The sequence below is a fragment of the Pseudonaja textilis genome, chromosome 2 (genome assembly GCF_049901715.1).
Source record: "Pseudonaja textilis isolate UNSWEBS1 chromosome 2, rPseTex1.2, whole genome shotgun sequence".
NCBI lineage: Eukaryota > Metazoa > Chordata > Lepidosauria > Squamata > Elapidae > Pseudonaja > Pseudonaja textilis.
The window spans coordinates 145,929,253-145,951,155 of NC_141991.1; the positions used below are offsets into that span (position 1 = coordinate 145,929,253).

Sequence of the window (21,903 nt, forward strand, 5' to 3'; positions counted from 1 at the left end):
GGAGTACCCAAACAGATTATATCTGATAGAGGAGTGCAGTTTACATCCAAATTTTGGTGTGAATTCTTCGATGCAATTGGATCGACACAAGGGTTAAGTACAGCCTACCATCCGGCTACCAATGGTGCAGCTGAACGAGCGAACGCGACCATTGAACAATATCTCCGATGTTATGTTGATTATCAACAAAGTAATTGGACAACTTTACTGCCATATGCTGAAGTCACATACAACAACACAGTTCATAGTAGCACTGGTTATTCTCCTTTTCAGATAGTTAATGGGATGGAATTTACACCCATACTAGAATGGCCGCAAGCTGCACAGACACAAGAAACTCCCAATACCACTACGTGGGCAACCAATATAGCGAAACAATGGGATTCAGTGTGAATTGCATTTTAAAAAAGCCTAGGAAGCATATGCAATCCAAAGCAACAAGAAATGAGCCGACCAAAAGCCATATAGTATTGGAGATTGGGTGTATTTATCCACAAAATATATGCACCTGGCTTTAAATAATAAGAAATTAGGACCAAAATTTATTGGACCATTTCAAATATTATGAATCATAAATCCGGTAACAGTGAAGCTTCAACTGCCATCCCGTTTTAAACGAATTCACCCTTTATTCCATGTTGCTCTATTAAAACCAGCTAATATGGCCAGACAAGAACCGAGAGCGATTCTGCCGGGACCAGTATTTGATGATTATTATGAAATTGACAAGATACTTGATTCACGTCGATGACGGGGTGTCCTGCAATATCTAGTTAGCTGGAAGGGGTATCCACTATCAGATGCAGCATGGATACCATGTACAGATGTGTCCACTCTCCAGTTGCGGCGGCAGTTCCATAAGAAAAACCCCATGAAAGTGGGCGGGGAGGGGGAAATTGTATATACAAAATAATTAGATGGATGTTGGGTGTTTTGCTAAGGGCGGATCTTAACTAATTAATGGGGGGTGAACAGCACTGAGAGGCAGACACTCTCAGCGCTGGCTTTACTCGGACTTTCCGTTTGTTGCTGCTGGTGGAGGAAGCCAAAATAAACACACATTGCTACATCAATGAGTGAAGTGTTTTATTGAACTAGTTTCAGCGACCTCCCATAGGAGCTGACACCTTGTCTTATGACAACAATTGAGCCCCACATTTCTGTTGCTAAGCGAGACCATTGTTAAGTGAGTTTTTGCCCCATTGTATGACTTTTCTCACCACAGTTGTTAAAGTGAATCACTGACGTTAAGTCAATAACATGGTTGTTTAAGTGAATCTGCCTTCCTCATTGACTTTGCTTGTCAGGAGGTTGCAGAAATTAACCACATGGCCCGGGGACCCTGTAACCATCATAAACATGAGCCAGTTGCCAGGCATCCGAATTTTGATCACATGACCATGGGAATGCTGCAATGGTTGTAAGTGTGAGAAATGGTCACAAGTCGCTTTTTTCAGTGCTGTTGAATTTTGAATGATCACAAAATGAAAGTAGGTTGAGAACTAACTGTACAGATATTGATGACATTAGAAAGTGATTAGATCTCACCTTTCAGAGGTCCAGGATGGATGATTGCTGGAGTTCCTTCTCCAACTTTTTCTTATGCCAACAAGATAGGTTGGGGTGATTGTCCTAAAGTGACCCTATGAACTTTGCTGAAGGTTGACTTGGCTCAAGTCATCTGATCCAAATTCTGTGGCCTAACCCCTCAGTACTATCCTCCTGCTGTCTTAGCCCAGAGGGTGCATGATTACTCCAGTAATAATTTTGACAAGAGTTGGTATCTGACTGTTCCATAGGTTTGAGGACACTTGTATTTCTGGCTTGATCTGATAGCAGAAATCTCTATAAAGCAGTAGATGGAATCTCTCCTTGATCTATGATACATCTCAAAGTGGGCTTCTTTGAGTTAAAGACTAATAAAATTATATTTTTTATATTACCCCCAAACTATTGGCAGATAATTCAGAAAGAAAATATGCCATTATGCAGGTAAGGGATTAAAGATGTAATTGTTGGATTCCTCATTTACATCATTTCAACAGTGCAGTATGTGATCACTGTCATAAATAAACAAACAAAAGCAAGGCTGTCATCATACCACATATTTATTTGCTTCATCTATTTTGTTTATCAAACAAAAATTATATATGTCAAGTAACTTATGAAATGGAAACTATTGACTGGTGATTTATCACTGATTGTACTTGTAAATTTTTACTGACCCAATTTTTTAATTCCTATGGATGATTATATATTCCCCAGCCTGGATATTGTGGTACATCTTTCACAAAATAAACTGTTGTTCATGCAAGCTTTTCACAAACACACACACACACAATTATGTATGTATGTATGTATGTATGTATGTATGTATGTATGTATGTATGTTGTGGCTCCGATTCCCAAGCCTGTGCTGTTAGAGGAAGAGGACTTGGAAGATGAGGAGGAGGAAGTGGGAATGCCTTCCTCCCAGGACCTTCCTCTCTGGCAATGCCTTCCTCCCTGATAATGCCTCAAGTTTCATCAGACAACCTAGAGGAACAGCCTGAGATTAATCAGGAGGAAGGCATATTGGAGCAGCCCCTGACAGGAAGTCAAGAGGAAGAATGTTGGCTTGTTCCTAGGCAGCGTCGTAGGGAGAAACGTGAGCAGCAACGTAGGAGGCGTGGGAGGGTCAGAGAATGAGCTAAGTCATTGAGCCACACCCCATAGGGGATAAAAATGGGTGTGTTGTCGGCTGGAACTTAGTATGGGACAAAGTTTAATCTTACTTCAGGTTTTTCGTTGTGAATGATTCTTGTGGTCTGCCTTGTAATTCTCTGTGAGTAGCTTTTTACTTGTTATCAATTCGGACTTGGCAGGCAGAGCGTGTTGGGATGCCAAGGACATTATCAGTTCCAAAGAATTAACTCTGTGAAGTCCGAGTCAGCTTGCCTGCCTGTGTTTGTGTGAGTTTGTACTCTTTCATCTTTTGGGAAAGAAGAAAGGTGAGACAGAACATATATGTATATATGTTTTGAAGGGTGTGAATGAGTTATAGTAGGGGTTGCCACTTTTGGACCTCAGGGACCACCAAGCTTATAATTTTAAATCCTGCAGACCAGAGATGCTAGGGAAATACCCCCAAAAGTCTGCAGGAAAATCCCACACCCTGTTTTCCTACCTATCGATCATTCTTTATTTGGGATCACAGGATACCATCTCCAGCTCCATTCTCAGGGGAGAGAGAGAGAGAGAGAGAGAGAGAGAGAGAGAGACTCTTTTGGTTTCATGCAAGGAAAGCAGCAGAAGCAGCAGAAGTCTTTGTTTCTCTCCCTCAAACTCCACCAGAAATGAGTCTTTGTGAGACTTGTCATGCTGGTGCAGCCTTTTGGAGCAGGATGCCTTGCAGGGTCCCAAAGACTCCATTTCTGGTGGAATTTGGGGGAGAGAAAGAAAGACTTTTGCTGTTTTCCTTGCGTACAGCCAAAAGCAGAGAAGAAAGAAGCGGAAAGCAGCAGTCCGGTGACCAAACGAGGCATGTGGGGTGAGTGGGGCCAGTTCCCCCCTCCACTATTTTCCCCCTCCCCTCACTACCTCATGTTGTTCGCAATGCAAGTGACGCAAGCCTTGTGTTCCAGTGTGCCATGTGGGCGGCGCAGACTTGTGTTCCCATGCAGCCTGGATTAATTGCTTTTGGTGTGACATTTCTTTGCAGACCACCAAAATTTTCTCATGGACCAGCAGTGGTTCCCGGCCTACTGGTTGGCGACCACTGAGTTATAGCACACGGTTTATATTATAGAAGGTACGCTTTTCCATAAAGTTGGTTCATACCTTTAGCAATTATAAAAACTCAAGCAATTAAAGCTCTAGTCTCTAGGTCAGTGATGGCTAACCTTTTTCGGCTCCTGTGCCAAAACCTGCATGTGCACCAGCATGCCATCACCCAGAATGCAATGCGTGCCCCACCTTCCCCATGCTCCCTGTGCATGCAAGCACAATTCCTCACCCCCACCTCCTTACCTGCACTGCACCTCACAGCTGATTTTTCGGCTGGTTTGAGGCCTTTTTCGGGCTCCCAGAGGCTTGGAAAAAACTTCTGCAAGGCTTTTCAGGACAAATTATACCCCATTTCGTCACTTCCGGTATTACAGGAAGTGACAAAATGGGCCTATTGTCCTGAAAAGCCTTGCAGAGGCTTTTTCCAAGCCTCTGGGAGCCCCAAAAAGGCCTTAAACCAACTGAAAAAAATCAGCTGTGAGGCGCGCACATGCGCGGTGAGGTAAATGTGCCTGCAGCTCGTGTGCCAGCACAAATGGCTCTGTGTGTGCCACTTGTGGCACGCATGCCATAGGTTCGCCCTAACGGCTCTAGGTAGTCCTTGACTTATTAATTGAGCCCACAATTCGGCTCATAAATTGTGCCAGTTGTTAAGCCAGTCATCACAAGACCCCACCCAATTTACAACCTTTTTTGTGTGATCATCAAGCAGATGTAATGATCAAAACCCATTGTTTGCTGGGGGGGTATGTGTGGTTTTTGCTGGAAACAATAAATAAATGTTGGTTTCTGGCAAAAACAAAACAAAACATTGTAAATCATGGTCAAGTGACCACAGGATGCTGCAAATGGCTGTAAATGTTGCTGAACATTTAAGATGCAGAAATGTGTCTGCAAGGGGAGAGGGGATTGTGGAAACTTCAAATCTTTTGGGAGCAGGTCTGTTGTAATTAAGCTCAATGACCAGATCTAAGTTGAGGACTACCTGTTTCAAATGATTTCAACAAAAGTCCAGTTGTGTAATGGTCATATTTAGAACCCTCATGCAAGATAGAAGGTTGTGTCCTTCTCTGACGTTCTCTGCTCCCTCCTGCTCCTAGTTCCAGTTCAGATAGATTCCTTCTGAGCCCTAACCACAACAAAGACTGAAAAGACAATGACCACAGCTACTACTTACCACAAGCCATTTTGACATAGATGTATTCTGAAACTCTCTAGAGTTTTATCTACTGCACAGTGATGAATAACCTTATCCCTTCAATGTAGCTTGACTAGCTTTCATTCAGCCAGGTTGAATTTCGAAAGAAAAAAACTGAGCTTGGTTTCCTTGGGGTTTATCGTCATTGCACCTTTGGTCACATCTTGTTGACACAGACATTCTGGACTGCAGCCTCAGCACTTTCCCCTCCAAACACCCAGCTTGGCCTAAATAAATGAAACAACCCCTTTTGAATCCTTTGAAAAAGGATTCATGCGTTCCCATTTGCACACTAATTTGATCATTAAAAAATAAACCTACACTTGTTGGCCTGACATGCTTGCTTTTGAAATGACGTATCCTTGGGCACTTGTCTAATGTCATGCAACTCAGGAAATTAATTGGTATTAAGTAGTCTAGCCAATAGACTCCCGCAGTAATCCAGATGTGAGGCAACCAAGGCATACTGTGCCACGCCTGCTGTGGGGAATCAACAAATCCAATGAATATTCATTAAATGAAAATAATGGGGTTGGTGATTTTATTGATGAGGGCCTTTCAAGAAAAAATCCTAATGGAATCTTTTGGTTCCTCACCACTGCAGAGTCCCGTAATGAGTGGATCCCCATCAAAATGAGGAAAAGTTGGGTGGTGAGTTTGGAGTACAGGTAGTCCTTGACTTATATGACCACAACGGAGTTCAAAATTTATATTACTAAGTGAGAAATGTGTTACGTGAGTTTTGCTCCATTTTACAAGACTTTTCTTGCCACATTTGTTCAGTGAATCACTGCAGTTGTTAAATTAGTTACACGGTTGTTAAGTGAAATCGGCTTCCCCATTGAATTTGTTTGTCGAAAGGTCGCAAAAGGGGATCACATGACTCTGGGACATCCTAAATGTGAGTCAGTTGTCAATCATCCAAATCATGTGACCATGGGGAATGCTGCAATGGTCATAAGAGTGAAAATTGGTCAGATTCATAAGTCACTTTTTCCAGTACTGTTGTGACTTCCAATGGTCATTAAATGATCATTACAATGGTCATTGTAAGTCAAGGACTACCTGTATAGCATCTTTCTTGCCCACATTCATTGTTCATTTTGAGAACAGCCAGTTCAGGATTTACCAAGGTGCTTAGAAAGGAGTGCCCACACTCTGTTATCCAGAAAAGGGACAGAAGAATAGGCCTCTATTGTGTACATATTATGTAACAACGAGCTCGATACCCATGCTTCACTACAAAATTATGTGGTCGGGCTTAGTTTTGGGGGAGGAAAATAAGGGGGAAAAAATTCTGCCTCTGCCTATCAGCATCCATCGGTATTCATCTGGCTAGCATCCTGTCAGTGTGTTTGGAAACTGAAACAGTATTTGCTGTGTGAGCAAGGAGACAACAAGGAACCTGGGTGTGGCTTAGCTCTACTGTTCTGTACTAAAGCTGGTTGCTGCTGTGAAACTAAAACTGAAACTCCTCTCCTCTGCTTATGTTTTGCATTTGGAACAGATTTATTTTCAGGTGAGGAGGGAGAGTAGAACTCCTTAGCATCAGAGCCAGAGGTGGTATTCACCAAGTTCTGACCAGTTCTGGAGAACAGGTAGCGGAAATTTTGAGTAGTTCAGAGAACCGGCAAATACCACCTCTGACTGGAGATTTTACATTATCCTTCCCCTGCTACACTTACCAAGTCATGCCCACAGAACCGGTAGTAAAAAAATTTGAACCCCACCACTGATCTGAGTGTGTTAATAATAATATATGAAAATATTAATGGTCTGATGGTCATTTCGAAAAATCCTTTTTTAGTGAGCACCTAGAAGCCAAGAGGAACATACGTGTCAAATTTTAAGTTTGTAAACTTTGAGGTTCTGGAGAGTTTGTGATGATGCATGAGTGGTATTTCCCTTATATATAGATTACATTCTAAGAAGACATCAAAGCACCCAAAGGAAGAATACCACCCTGCTGAAGAAGGATGAACACGAGGCACTGAGGAATACAGGCTGAAGAAAGAATTGTGGGAAACAGAACCATTGCACATCACAAAAAGTGAGATTAGAACTAAAACCACAGAAATGTGATACTAGTGACACTAGTGGAACTTAGACGTGACAATAATTTTTGATGGCGCAAGATTGGCCAATAGTTCTAGTAACACCAGCACCACAGGTAATGGCTTCATCTTGGCCACCAGCAGAATCTTGATAACACAAGACAAATGGACTCTGTAGAATGTCAGACACAAAATAAAAACAAAGCTGATACAACCTGATAAATAAACACAAAAGAAAAATTAAACTAACTCTATATTAGTCGCAGAATGTCCATAAAACAGTTCAAATGCTGAAAATAAAATTACTGAAGTGAAAATACCAAAAAATAACTATCCAAATGAAATATACTAAAAAAAATTAAAAAAATCCAGGAATCTTAAGTTTCTTGTAACACTTGATGAAAAAAAACATTGATCTCTTACCAGAGCTTTTGATAACAGAGGTTCTGTTCTCTTATCTGAGGATAGTAGCAGAACTTTGTGAAGGTGATTTTTTTAAAAATGAAAGGAACCTTGACCGGGTAAGCCAGGCACATTTTGAATACTTCCTTAGTTGTTTCAACTATTTATCTTTTGCTAAAATTATTTACTCCTGAATAAATTTTCCATAGTTTTTAAAATAGCTATAGGGATGAGCAACAATACTGACAGATGGTGGGGTGGTGGGGTGTTCCAGCAAAGGAAGAAGAAAGGTGTGTTTCTGGAATCTTGAAAATATTGATGGAAAAAGAATTTACAAAAGGAAAATGATCAGAGGGAATGGTGGTATTAGGGAGGGTCAGATTTTCTGAAATTATTTTAGCACTCATCTCTTTTATTATGGAAGAAAAAAAGGAAATTTCTGTTTTCTTATGGAAGAAAAAAGGAAATGTCAAGTTATTGGCTGCCCCATCGCTACAAAAAATAAGACTTCCCAGGATTGATTGAAAAAGTTTAGGGTAAGACTACATAAATTTCAGAAAGTGAATTTCCCCACCCCCTTTAGAATTCACAGTGATTCCTACGAAGGGGTCTTTCTCAATCTCTGATTTATTTGCTCTGGCAGATGAGAAGGCTGTTCCCCCAATTAATAACAGTGTAATATCCTGCAGGTGTTAAGCATACAATAACGCAATGCAGTATAATTTAAATTACTCAAATCTGCTGGACCCTAAATTTATGCTAAATTTATAACTGGGATTCCCACCCCACCCCCAGTTCTGGTTATAAAATAATTACCAAATTAATTAGGGGAGAGGCAAAACATTCCTTAGCAGCAGATGGTGGAACTAAAAGTGGCCGAAAAGTGTCCCAAATCTGCCTGGAAGATTTGGCTTTATAAGATAGATGTCTTGTTGATCAAGTTTTGCCTGTGCCAGATAGATTAAGTAATTAGAAAAGGCTTGCTGGAACAATTCCTTCTGGGACTCCATGGCCCAGAGAGTGAGCTCTGGAAGGCCTCAGGAACTTGTTGCCTCCATGGCAACCATGATAAGAGCTCACCTTCCATGTTTACATTGTAATGATAAGAGCAAATTGTCTACCTTGATTGTCTCTGCAGATTATGACAGGTCCTTTCCAGGGAAAGATGGGTGGAATAACTTTTGTAGTGAATGAGGACAGGAACATGCGCTATAATACTGGGATTCTTTCAAACTTTTGAAGACTTTCTGATTCCCATTTCTGACATATGCTAATGAACCCAGAATCACGCAGACAATTGTTTGTGTTTTATCATATTTATTAACATCATCTGAATAAACCTGGCTTTGCCAGTATAAAAGGCACTGTGAGGACAGAAGAAAGACCCAAGTGTGTAGTCCTGCCTGTCCAAAACTACCAAGAAAATCTTTGTTGCATAGTTTGCATGATTTTGACATCAAAGCTAAATAAATGGAAATAGCTATGTGCTGCAGTGAGACTTGTACATTTGACGGACGCTCAATCTCAATGGCACACTCTTTGGCTTTGCTGTTCTCTCCCCCTCCCCATAAGCAATAAAACAGTTCTGCTTGCTTGTTTGCTTTCTAGAAGAGTAGATAGAACATACCAGGCTCATAAAATGGCCCACAATAGATCTGATGCTATCTCAAATTACTTTACAAAATGCGGACACACAGTAAATAAAACTAGTCACTTACACCATACAGTAAAGGAGAGGAAGGTGATGAATTTCCTTCATCAAGCTTCCCAGCATCGGGAACCTCTCTCCAATATCCTACCTGCTCTTATATCAAATCGACAGGTTTCACACATCATTCTAAACTCTCATTCAAAACAATGCTTTGTTGATTAAGATAGCTGGATGAATTCATGCCAAGCCGAGAATCACGTTGTTTTTACAAATCACAATATTGCCCTACATCACAAATCAACCCACTCCTATTTTTGGCTTAGTACAATCTGAATTAAAGATCTGTTCCAGAGGGCACGAGACAAGTATTTTGATGCAGACTGAAACCTCCCTATAAATTGCTTGGGCTATACTGGTGAGATTGGGACGGCTGGGCTTGATGGGTCTGTGGCTGGAAAATATAACAATTGGGTCATAAGCAGTGAAGGGTCACTGGTAGCAAATACCACAACTTCTTGTGGGAGGAAAGGAGATGGTAGAGAGCAGCATGGAACTGTTAAAGAGTCCCTCTTTTGATCCGCAGAAAGCATCAACTGTGGGATTGTGACTTTCTTATTTCTACAGAACAGAAAGGCGGAACTAAAAGGTTGCATCTGCTCATTCAGCTGAATGTGGCGAAATCAGCAGTATTACTTTGAACTGCAGGCTTTTGACCAATCACAGAAATCCAACATTTCCTCAAGGGGCATGTGTGGGAGAAAAGGTTATTTTTTTTCCTTGTTGTGCTGTTCTTTGTTTTGTTTTAATTATGAGGGAGAAGCGAGGGAGTAATTTTTTTAAAGAATACCACAGCTTGCAAAAATCTGAACCTGTCCATTTTTTTTTTTAAATCTCCACAAAGTGCCTCATTACTCTGCACAGGTAGATTCAACCCAATGTGGATACAAAGGAATTGTGGGCCAAGACAGTCTGAAAGATTGGCATCAGGTTTAATGAAGTTGCCACTAAAAGGAACTGTTGGGTGGGCCTTGGAGCTAACGTTAATAATAGTTTGTTGGTCTTTTGTTTCATAGGGAGAAAGTTGATATCAGTACTTTAAATCATGACAGTAGGAATTCTCACCATCTCTTGATTTTGGATTGGGGTTTTTTGGGGGTGGAGGCAGACCAACAATACCACAACAATAGTAAGAATAATCCAATGTAAGTCTCCTAAAATGGGACCCAATTATTCTTTTCCTATCTAGTGTAATCCCTCTACAAATCCTATCAGTTAAAGTGGCAGGATAAAATAATATGCACACAGTAGCTGAGACAGGAGCTACAATGTGCTCTATCCTCAATCAAGACAGACTAGGATTTTATTCCAGTGCAAATAAATTGGCAAAGCTCTACAGTTTGCAAATAAATATGCCTTCATGTATCCTGCTTCAGACATTGGGAACCCGCATAGCCTCTCATGGTCTATAGAAAATGAGAACGTCATAAAGTCTAAATCAAATGAGTGCTTACAACATAAATATTTCTAGGAAATTCTAGTGTAGTCTCTTGAGGAAATTCCAATTTGATGGACCCAGTTGTTCCATTGGCAAGTGATATTGAAATACAGCTCCCTCAATAAAGGGTCACTTCCTCCCCATCAGAAGGCGTGTAGATAAACCTTTGGGAATGGCTTGATAGTCTAAACTGCAAAATCTGACCTTGCAAGATCACAACATTAAGGTAAATCCCAAACAGTGGTTTTCTTCCCATTTCAGGAAGACTTTCCCACGTCTGTGTTTACTAAGCATCCTTCAAATGCAGTGGTGAGATCCTAGAGGTTACAAAGATGTCGGCAACACAGTTTGAATCATTAAACTGACGGTGAATGTTGGCACCATCTGAGCATGCTCAGAACAAGAGACACAAAATCTTCAGAAGATGGGTCTCAGAGATCCGGGACCTCCTTAGGCAACTTGCCCTATATCACAAAGAGTTTCTTAATGACACGATGGGTAAGTGCCTGGAAAAAAAAAATCTGCATTTCATAGAACGCAACCAACCTAACAGAATGTGACTTCCTTAAAACTTTCTGCTTTCCTTCAGGGCTGTTTAAAGAAGGAGGAGACACCCCTCAATTTGGGTACCAGAAACTTGTCAGTGGAGCCAAACGTTGCAGCCTAGCTGTGGGGCCCAGAAGGAAAGAGGCTGGCAAGAGCTCCTTCCACTCGTGCTATATGTGTGGCGTTTCTGCGAAGAAAGGCTGTGATCGATTTCGCTGAAGTTTCTAGGTTGGTGAGGTGGCAGTAGCTGAGAAGTTACTCCAAACAGTCCATGGGTACAAGAGGCTCAAGACTGGCAGTGGAGCATTGCAATTCCCATTAGTGAAGAACTTGTACTATCTAGGGGTATTGAGGCACCATGTGTGTGGGGATTGAAAGGGCTGGCTTCAGAGATATTGGCAGTGTGGGGCAACCCCTTTCTTCCCCCAGCCCTAAACTGAGGCAGAAGAATAAATCAATGGGTGCCAGAAATAAATAATGCCCCGCCCCCACCGGGGTATCCTCAACAGCTCCTTGGGTGGCTGGGACAAAAACTGCCCATCTTGTGCAGCTCCTGAGGTGAGCGTGTCGCAGTTAAGATCCTTCTCACCAAGCCAGCAGGGGAGATTGGAAGGCACCCAAATCACCCATCTATCCCACGGTAGAAGGTGCATCTTCACCCAATATTTGACAGAGTTCGCTGAGACGTTGCTGCATTTCAGGGACGCCAGCCAGCTGCTGCTCCAGGCGCTGCTTCTCCTCCCGCAGGGAGAGACGGGCTTCAGGGTCCAGCTTCTCAAACCGCCAGCCACCCTCCCCGTCAAACTGGAGGAGGTGGGTATGGTACTTCCTGAAAAGAAGGATGGAGGCTATTGAGAGACCATTCCAGGATACAACTTCGGCATTCAGCCTGCCATCTTTCTCCTTGCTCAAGGTCAACCTCGCCCACGCTGGCTCGGTTGCTGTTCTTCATTCCTCTCTAGACAAATGTCCTATGTGTAGGAGGGGTTTTGGGGGGGAGGGATTTTTCCACTAAGCTGTCTCCTGGGAGGAGAGTCAGAAACAAAACCACTCTCAGTCTCCAGGGATGACAACCATGGTGCTCCTGCCCACACAATTTCCTGCCGAGGACATGACTCTCTCTGCTTGGGAGAGCAGCCAGGGACATGACAGAAAGAGAGAGAGAGAGAGAGAGAGAGAGAGGGAAACGGAGGCGGGAAAGGAAGTATAACTGGGGGCTGGTGGGGCAGAGGAAAGATGAGGCTTGGAAAATGGATTGGCTCGAGGCTTGCCAGATTCAATACACAGGTCCCCTGTCCCTTTTTGCAGTATGAACTGCAAAAATGAGTTCAGCAAGTGCCTCTTTTCCTGGCACAAAGGCTTCTTAATAAAAGCCCAGGATTCCTAGGGAAGAAGATCCTGTGAAAAGGTTCCTTTCTTGTCCCTCCTTTAAGGAAAAGGAACCAGCTCCTGGCCACCAAAGCAGTGGCAAATTCTGCCTCCAGGCTCCTAGGCGCACTTTCCCGACCTGCCCAACGGAGAATCCTTTGGCTATGAGTAGGCGAGAACTTGATTAAAAAAAGGGTAGTACAGTAGTACAGTAGTACAAGGGAAGAATTTGCAGTCAGGGGAAGCACTGAGTTGGCACAGGCTTCCTGGAAGATCATATTCCAGCCCCTGGCGCTATCATGGAGGGTTGCCAGGCATATCTCAGGGATGAGTGAAAGCAAAAGTAATAACACGGGAATTCTTTCGGAATTCCTTCCCTTTGTTAATCAGATCAATCACACACAACACACACACACACACACACACACACCAATAGATGAGGTGTGTTCTCAGGCAGGAATATATGGCTGGATTTCAGGGAAAGGACCTAGTAAGAATTCTCCAGCTTTTTTACTTTCCCAAAAACTCTGCATGAAGACAAAGGACACAGAGAATTCCACAGGGAATGTTGAGCAACAAAGAATGAGACTGGACTGCATATCAAGCTAAGGCATAGGGCACTGCTTGCTTTTGCCCCAGCGTGCTATGTAAATCTGGTCACTATGGTTTTGAAACCTTGATTTCCAGCTAAAAAGGCCGTCACTACTTTATAGTACAGTTCCTAGCATTTATCGACAGTTGCAAAGGAAGAAAGAACTTACAAAAGAAGTAAGAACATACTGGATCCTGCAAAAAACTTGTAGTTTACTGATTTTTAGAATGTCACAAGTTCTTACTCCTGATATACTGAGTGGCTTAGCATGAAATATGAATTTGTCCAATTATGGATAATTTGAAAAACTGTGGTGTAATGCAGTGTTGTAAGAGAATGTTTGAATTGAGGCTCTAACATACTGTATAGCTCATTCCATACATGACATCCGTGACTTGCTTATTCATGTTTTACTAAAGACCATTAAGTGACTGGATCAGAACAACAATAAATTATAATATGAAAGTTACGGTTTACACAATGTATTAATTCAAAAGCAAACAAATGTGGTTATTTAGCAACCACAATCAGGATTGGCAACTCAACTGTGTTTATGATCTCATTTCAGTTTTCCTTTGTTTTACAGGAAAGTTGTAAATGCGAGAACTGGTCATAAACTTATTTTTTTCATCACTATTCTAGCTGTGGTTGCTAAATAAGGCAGTCGCTAAGTAAGGACTGCTTATAACTTCACTGAAAAATAATGCTATTTCTCATGAGTTAAATAGATATGAACATTTTTATTATAATACAGCTTGATTCACAGATCATACTAAGTTGTAATCATCTTACAAGCCACAATGCGTGGGTTCATTTAGCAGAAACATGATGTGAGTCACCAAATGGCTTTGCAAGTTTTCTGAATCCAATCAGTAAGTTTCAGTTAACTTGGCAGTAGGAATGACTGTTGTCAAAACCAAAACGGTTTCATAAATAGCCGCTATTTATAGGCACTGTAACTGTCAGCGTCTGCACCGCCTACCTCCTAATGACCTCCTAATGATGTTTCCTTCCCCAAATTTTCATTGTATTTCGGCTGTTTTTATCATTGCTTTTTTATTATCCCAATGAAATGGAATGTAATTCACAGAAACCCAATGCTACAGTAAATGCAAAACAACAGAATCTTGTGATACCTTAGAGATTAATATCACAAGAGGCCTTGTTGTTTTGGAGGAACTAATCAGGAACCCCTGGGAATATGTGCTGCAAGGGTGATATATCTATTCAAATAAAAAACAAAAACCACAGATTTTTAAGCAAGGGAGTAAAGGTATAAAGCAGGGGTGTCAAACTCCGGCCCATGGGGTGCTTAGATCTGGCCCGCAGGGCCTCCCTGGAAACAGCAAAGGACTGGCCTATGGTGCCTCTGCCAGTGAAAACGGGCTCCCAATCTCTGTTTTCGGCTGGAATGGCCTCCTACAACTCTCTGCCCGTGAGAATGGAGCTTGGGAGGACCACTCCATTTTTGCTGGCAGAGGGTTGTAGGAGGCTGTCCTAGTTGAAAGTGGAGATTGGGAACTCGTTTTCACCCTGTCTGTCATTCCCCGTGGTTTTCACTGACAAAGTGCTAGGGTCACCACAGGCGCCCTGACACGAGTGATGTCAATCAGACCACGCCTCCTGGCCACACCCCTCCCAAGATCAAACACAACGCTGATGCAGCCCTCAATGAAATCAAGTTTGACACCCCTGGTATAAAACATCATAATATCCCAGGTGAAGAACAAGACATACCACAATGAAGGTCGGTGTGTAATGGACAGCAATGCTATTCCTGCATCCTTTGCTGCTTGGAAGATCTTGCCTTCTACATCAATACTGACGGCACTGGTGCATTCATCGAGGAGCGCGTACTTTGGCCTGGGACAAGGAAGGGAGGGCCCAAGTCAGTGATCCCAAATGCCTGTTTCACTAGTCCAGGACCCCATCCATCATTCCCCGTGGTGTGCTGCCCCCTTTCTTTATTCCTGTCTCTTGCAAAATAAGAGACAATAGAATGTCTTTCTACTGGAATTACAATAATAAGCCAGTAACCACCTCATGGGAAAGGAAGGAAGCAGAGACCCAAAGGGCACTTGCCCTCTGGAACAATCTTGTTCTTTGGCAGGCTCAACTGCTTTCCAAATACTATGTAAGTTGAAATTATTTCAAAGTCAATTCAGGAAATAAGGGAAGTGGCCACTCCTGGCTTGGATTAAGATATTATCATTATTATTGTGGTTGCTGCTGTTTAGAGCTTTATTTTGTTTTTATGTCTATATTGTTAAGTACTGGGAATCTTCTGTGATTACAGTGGTGGTTGATCAAATCAACTGATCTTAATCTTGACCACTTCTCCCAGCCGACATTTTTTTGGAAGCTCTTTGTGTGACTTAATCCAGCATCACCAGGGAGTGGTTTAAAGCAGCATCCTCACCATTTTTGGGCATCGGGGACCGGTTCCGTGGGGACAGATTTTTCTGCAGACCAGAAGGGGCATGGTTTCAAGTGCTGCCTGCATCCCGTGTTTGGGGCTTCGCTTGTTTACACGGGGTGGTTTCTGGCATCCCCTGGTATAAAATACAAATGGAAATGCAGTTCGAGGCACTAACCTGTGATAGAACATCCGGGCCATCCCCATTCGCTGCTTCTCGCCACCAGAAAGTACATCCTTCCAATCGTTGACAGCTTCCCAACCTGATTGAAAAATAATTAAAGAAGAGGCTCTACTTTTTCTGTATGTCTACTTTCTCCACCTACCCAATTTCCTGTCTGCTGCATCCTGTTAACCAAAGGCAAGATGAGGCACGGGATACATTTCTCCTCAGTAAAAGAACTCAAGGTGTTTGATTGCCACCTTCTCCATCCACCCCAGGGAACTGCGTACCTCCTTCACGCTGAACAATATAATTGAGGTTGACGACATCCAGGATCTGTTCCAGGTCAGAATCGGTATGTCCTTTCCGTCCCATGTCCTTGGCCGTATCTGGGTAAATCACCTGGTCTCTCAGGGTGCCCACGGACATGTATGGTCTACAGTGAAATGCCAAGTAAAGAAAACAATTGGCATTCGAAGAGTGGCAGAAACGCCCCACAGTTAGCGTGTTGACAGCTCTTCAAAGGAGGCTGTGTCACTGTGTCACACGAGCAAGTGAGCCATGGAGAAGATGGCAGAAGCTGAGGGTAACCTTCCTCAGCTTGGCGGCCTTCAGCTGGGTTCTCATCACCGCCAGCCACCATGCACAACAGCCACCCTGGGATGATGAAATCTGCTACTTAATCAAACTGGAAAGCTCCAGAATGCTGCAAGAGTAGTTTCCATGAAGTTATCTAGAAATCTCATGACAGGGCAGAGATTTAAACTAGGGCATTCTTCAGCACACCACTTCTCTTTCTCCAATATGAAAAAAAGACCAGAACTTTGAGGCAACTAAAGTTCAAATCTCTGGGATCTAGAGTTTTCATGTTCATACATATACCATTCTTCACTCAACCCAAATCATTTCAAGAGGGCCAACCTCCCTATTGTTTGGCCTCTAGTTCCCCACCCTCCCCTGTCATACTAGCCACTGTACCTCTGTGGAATATAAAACATTCGATGAGGAGGTGGTTTGTAGAGGGTGCCGTTGTAAGTTGGCCAAAGCCCTCCCAAGATCCGGAAAAGGGAACTCTTCCCACAGCCATTTGGGCCAGTGATCAGGAGGTGCATACCTTCATCTACCTGCAAGGGAGAAGCACAGAGCAAAATATGAAAAAAGGAAGAATAAAAATATAACAACAATAATATCCCAAAACACCTGGAGCAACACTTGAATATCACTAGCACTGATAAAACCATCACTGGATAACTGCAAAAGGCAGCTTTACTTGGGATGGCATACATCCTCCAATGATACCTCTAACACCATCAAACAACATCTGCCTATCCCAGGCCCTTGGGAAACTCGATAGGTGGATAAAAATGCCAAATCTAGCCTGTGTGACTAACAACAACAATAGGAACAAATAGTCTCTCCCCATTTTTTCCCCCCAATTCTTGGCAGCTTCAATTGTTTCTCAGGATCCACGCTCCCCCACACCCCAATATCGCACAACGTTTACAATAGAAATTTGCATTTGTCCAGGCAACTTACTTTATCCATTTGGTGCTCTAAAAGCAATCTATGAGCCCCATCAGCTCACTACCTCTCTTCTCAATCTGGCCTCAAGCTCCTGTTGCATTCTCAGCCTTCTTGCAAAATTATAAAGACCAGAGGTTATCTATCAGTTCCATCAAAACACACATGACCTCTCAACACATAAGTCATCCTACCTGGCCCTGAAACAGGTGAGAATCCCTAGCCCTTCCCCTTCTGTACTCCTTTGCTGCTGCTGTTTGATCTCCTGTTCTCTGAATTCTAGCCAACAGAATGCCTGCAGTTGCCTCCTGGCGCTCTTATCTCCTTTCCATGTCAGGACTTTGTCCAGGAATATACAGAGAGACAATGGCCAGAAAAGCATAGGCAGAGTAAACATGTTTGCCAACAGGACTACTATATCAACTAACCCTGAAAATAAAGGGTTTTGATCTGCCCCTTTGATCTCAAGGTGACTTCCGGACTTCCGAGGGGAAGCTTTTCAGCACTGCACCTACTAATTCCTGAGTAGCTGGAGCCTATTAAAATAATATCTTCACAGGGCCATTTCAAAAGTTGGCAGCCTTACTCAATGAAAGTAATCTTAAATTGCTTCCCATGTTGATGCAGTTAGATTCGGAAATATAATATCTCAACTTTCATCAGTGCTTCAGTGCTGACTGGGCACTGTCTTCTTATTACTCACTCAGTCCACCTTCCCGTGGATTTCAGAAGTGGTCAAACTACAATTTCCAGCTTCTCTTTCCATTAGTCATGGAAAGTTGCTTGGCGTTGTAGTTCGTCAGGATCTACAAATTCAGTTTGCCCTATACGAATGCCTTGACCACTTACTCGGATATTGAGGCTGGCGACTACCACATCCCCGGTGGGCGTGATAATGGGGATGTTTTCACAGACAATCCCATGATCCACATCAATCACATGTCCTGTAAGCAGAAGAAAAGACAGAGCCTTATATTCACCATGAAAGAAGCATTTCATGGCAAGAGATGCTGACCTTCTCCATAGAAAGAAACAAATGTAATCCTTTGTCAATGATTTCTTTTGCTCTGTGACTCCTTTCATATAGGTGGAACCTGAGACAACAGACACTGAGATTTTACAGCATGGTGTGGGAATATTCATGGCTGCTGTTGAGGCTTTGCAGCTTATTTTTTATTTTTAAAAAAAAGTTTTTATTTTTTACAACAAACATACAAACAAAACATAAAAACATAAAACCCTCTTTCAATTATATACGTACAGTGTGTCAGTTGGTTACAATCTTTTGTGCTATCTTTTTTTTTACCATTACTCACAAGTTATATAAATTCTCACCTTATCAATCTAGCTTGTGCTTATGTAGTATCAATTATTAAACATTCATTTGACTAAACTATTTTTCCATCATTTTATATGAGATATTCTAAATTTCATTATGGTTTAATCTTATACATTCATCCAACGGTTATATATTTTATATTGTATTCTATATCAATCTTTTAACTTTTATTGTGAGGCTTACTAATCTATTTCCTTACCATGTCTTTTTATCTAACCATTGATAAAATAAATCGAGGCTTTACAGTTTATTAAGGGGTACCATAGAGCAGGGGTCTCCAACCTTGGCAACTTTAAGCCTGGAGGACTTCAACTTCCAGAATTCTGGGAGTTGAAGTCCTCCAGGCTTAAAGTTGCCAAGGTTGGAGACCACTCCCATAGAGAGAATAGCCAGTCATCAGATGGTGATCTAGTAGTTATTCCCCAAACTATTTCTAATCTCTCTTTGCAGGATGTTCCACACACCTCTGCTAATTTTTGGCTATTTTTCCCTGTGGCCATCTGGCAATTTATATTTTTAAAAAAATGCTTTGTAAAATTAATGTAGAATTCAGAAATATTCTTATAAATACAAAAGGCAATCAACTCTGATGCTTTGCTACATACTGTTTCCTATTTACTTTTTTAAAAAATTGAGTGTATAATAGGCCTTAATACCTGGCACATTTCCCATAAAATATAGTTTACCATATCTGAATTGAGCCTATCAAACAGGTATCCAATAATGTAGTAAGGTACCCTTCCACCAAATAAGTGAAAAAGATGGATCCGTAAAACATTTAACAAGGAGCATGAAAAGCCTGCAGGCATTACATCACCTTACTTCTACAACTATATTGAATATTATAACAATGATCTCTCAAGATATATACAGGAAGGGAAAAAGGCTGTAAAGATGTATCTGATCAAGGCAATGGCAAAAATCTTAGGCAGGACATTACTAAAGTTTAGGCAAGCAAAACTAGTACCAATGACATAGAAGGAAGTCTCACAAAGTAAATTATGAAATGCATATCCTTCAATATGCTGATCTTGCAAAAGTTACACAAAGGTGTGGAACTAAACTTAATTTGGAGAGTACACTTCTCATTTTTGTTTGGCATACACTCTAGAGAAAGGCACATCAAAAAACTCAAATAATATGGGCTGATCAAACCAAGACAATTCTGACTAATTGGTAGCAAGGCCTAGCAAACCCATTCCTGAGGTTTATTATCTCAGTTTATGTATGACCACATAACTGGACATCCTATACAACCATCAGAATGTAAAGGCAAAACATTCTAGCTTTTCCTTCGTAAGCTTTTTTAAAAATTATGAAAACCATCTTGCTGATTGATATAAAGTTTTTGTTGACCTAAAACAAAATATCAAATAAATAAAACATTAGAAATTAATTTTTATGTGTGTCCTTTTAAAAACAAAAGGAATAATGATCAAAACCAAATGTGTACTTTTTTTTTTAAGTGCAGGGATTGCTTTTGGCAGATTAAAGTATTTGGCAGATGTCCAAGAACTAATTTTTAGGTCCCAGGAGAACATTTGGAGCTATGATATGATCATCCCAAGTTCTACAACCTTAGCTGACATCAGTGAAGGGCAGGTAAAACTGGGAAGAATCTATTGCAGTCTTCCCTAAGTTGGTTCCTTCTAGACCTGTGGCTCCCAACCTTTTGGGCACCAGGGACTGGTTCCATGGAGAGAGGTTTTTCCGCAGACCAAAGGATGGGGCTTGTTTGCACGGACCAGTTTCTGGCATGCTGGGCACCGGTGCCGGTCCATGGACCAGGGGTTGGGGGATCCCTTCTCTAGACAAGCTAGATGGCAACATCCATTGCTTCCATACAATATGGTCAGGGCTGTTTGGAAAAAAAAGAATCCCACATATCTGGAGAGAGCCAAATTAAGAAAAATCATTTGATCCTTTCGCAGATATTATGCTTAAAATTATATAAGTATATCTGGATTCCACCAACTGCACTTGGAAGTAAAAAAACAGACTGTTGAAACTTTACATGGCCTGCAGCCAGCCTAAACATTCAGGAAATGTGAGGCCATAAAAAAAAAAAAAAACAGGGGAAACTTTCCTTGATTCTTTTAAGACAATTTAGAATTTAGTGTGGGTACAGAAAACCATGAGGCCATAAATCTGAGCATAAATACGTTTTGCTAAGATACAATTTATTTGACTGGTTTGCTGAATAATCTCCGATTGATTAGATTACAGTAATCCTAACTATGGTATTGAAACCACGGTGGCAGGATTCATGCAATATACCAAACCAACATCCAATAAGCCACATTTTTGTCTCACCGGGATGTGTGAGACTAGCCTGCATTTCTCCTCTCTGTTGCTGAGCCCTCCCCACACGTCCCTTATAACAGGGGTCTTCAACCTTGGCAACTTTAAGACTTGTGGACTTCAACTCCCAAAGCTGGCTGAGGAACTCTGGGAGTTGAAGTCCACAAGTCTTAAAGTTGCCAAGGTTGGAGACCCCTGCCTTATAAAATCTACTGGGAAGAGAGCAACAAGACCACATCCTCTGGAGCTGAAGGTATCATCTAGGGCTAGTCCTTCTGGAGCACCCCAAACCCATCACAACTGGCCACTACAGGAATGGTGAGTTATTAAGAGGGAGTGCGTCCTGTTTATTTTCCTTCTGTGTCATATATTTTTAGACTGAAAGCCTGAGGGCAGGGATCGACTGTTTCTATTCTTATGTAAGCTTTTCTAGGAGTCACTCAGGCTAAACAGCAGGGTATAAATGTTTTCAGCATATCCACAGCATAGACTGAGCTTGTGCCTGTTTACTTAGAAGACATCTCTTCTCTGGATGTTTGCAGCTACAGCCACAAAACAGGAGTGGCAACCATATGCTTTCTTTCATCAATAAGCAAAATACTTAATTAAACTTGAGCGTCCAAGGCTACGGTCTTAATTTGATCCTTGTCAGTTTCTGACATGAAATCTTTAGCAGGATGCCATTGCAAAATCAGCTGCAGGGATAGGCAGGTGGGAATATGTGTGCTTCAGGCCAGACATTTGCTGAAGAGCTTTACCTCGGATCTGGAGTGAGCCCTCGACACACATACCATGTTTCATAACTGTCCCAGCCCGAGCATGGCCTTCATCAAATTCTCCGGGGCGTCGGAAGTTGCAGCATTTCACATCCTCAAACACCCGGAACATCTCATACACACGAGCAGTGTAGCCTGCTAGTTCAGTTGCCTAGAGAAGAAAGGCACAACTGCAGTTCATTTACATCGGGAATGGGAACCCACATATCAAATGATTAGACCTTTTGCCAGAGGTTGAGGTAGTGGGCATTCACTGGTGGTTGTTTTCTCAAATCTGGGTCTGTTCACAACAGGCCAGAATAATGTTTCAAGGCAT

At 42.0% G+C, this 21,903-nt stretch overlaps 1 protein-coding gene across 1 annotated transcript in view; it reads right to left on the minus strand.

Annotated features, from left to right (window-relative positions):
• Positions 1–8,722: 8,722 nt before the first annotated feature.
• Positions 8,723–21,903, minus strand: part of ABCD1 (ATP binding cassette subfamily D member 1) — a 30,755-nt gene continuing 17,574 nt past the window's right edge. Inside the window, exons 4-10 of the mRNA XM_087925771.1 lie at positions 21,570–21,738; positions 18,021–18,115; positions 16,629–16,774; positions 15,941–16,086; positions 15,666–15,750; positions 14,809–14,934; positions 8,723–11,940 (exon numbers count right to left, since the gene is read on the minus strand). Of these exons, the coding sequence (XP_087781897.1) occupies positions 11,742–11,940; positions 14,809–14,934; positions 15,666–15,750; positions 15,941–16,086; positions 16,629–16,774; positions 18,021–18,115; positions 21,570–21,738 (966 nt within the window). The 3' untranslated portion in view covers positions 8,723–11,741. The remainder of the gene's footprint in view (positions 11,941–14,808; positions 14,935–15,665; positions 15,751–15,940; positions 16,087–16,628; positions 16,775–18,020; positions 18,116–21,569; positions 21,739–21,903) is intronic.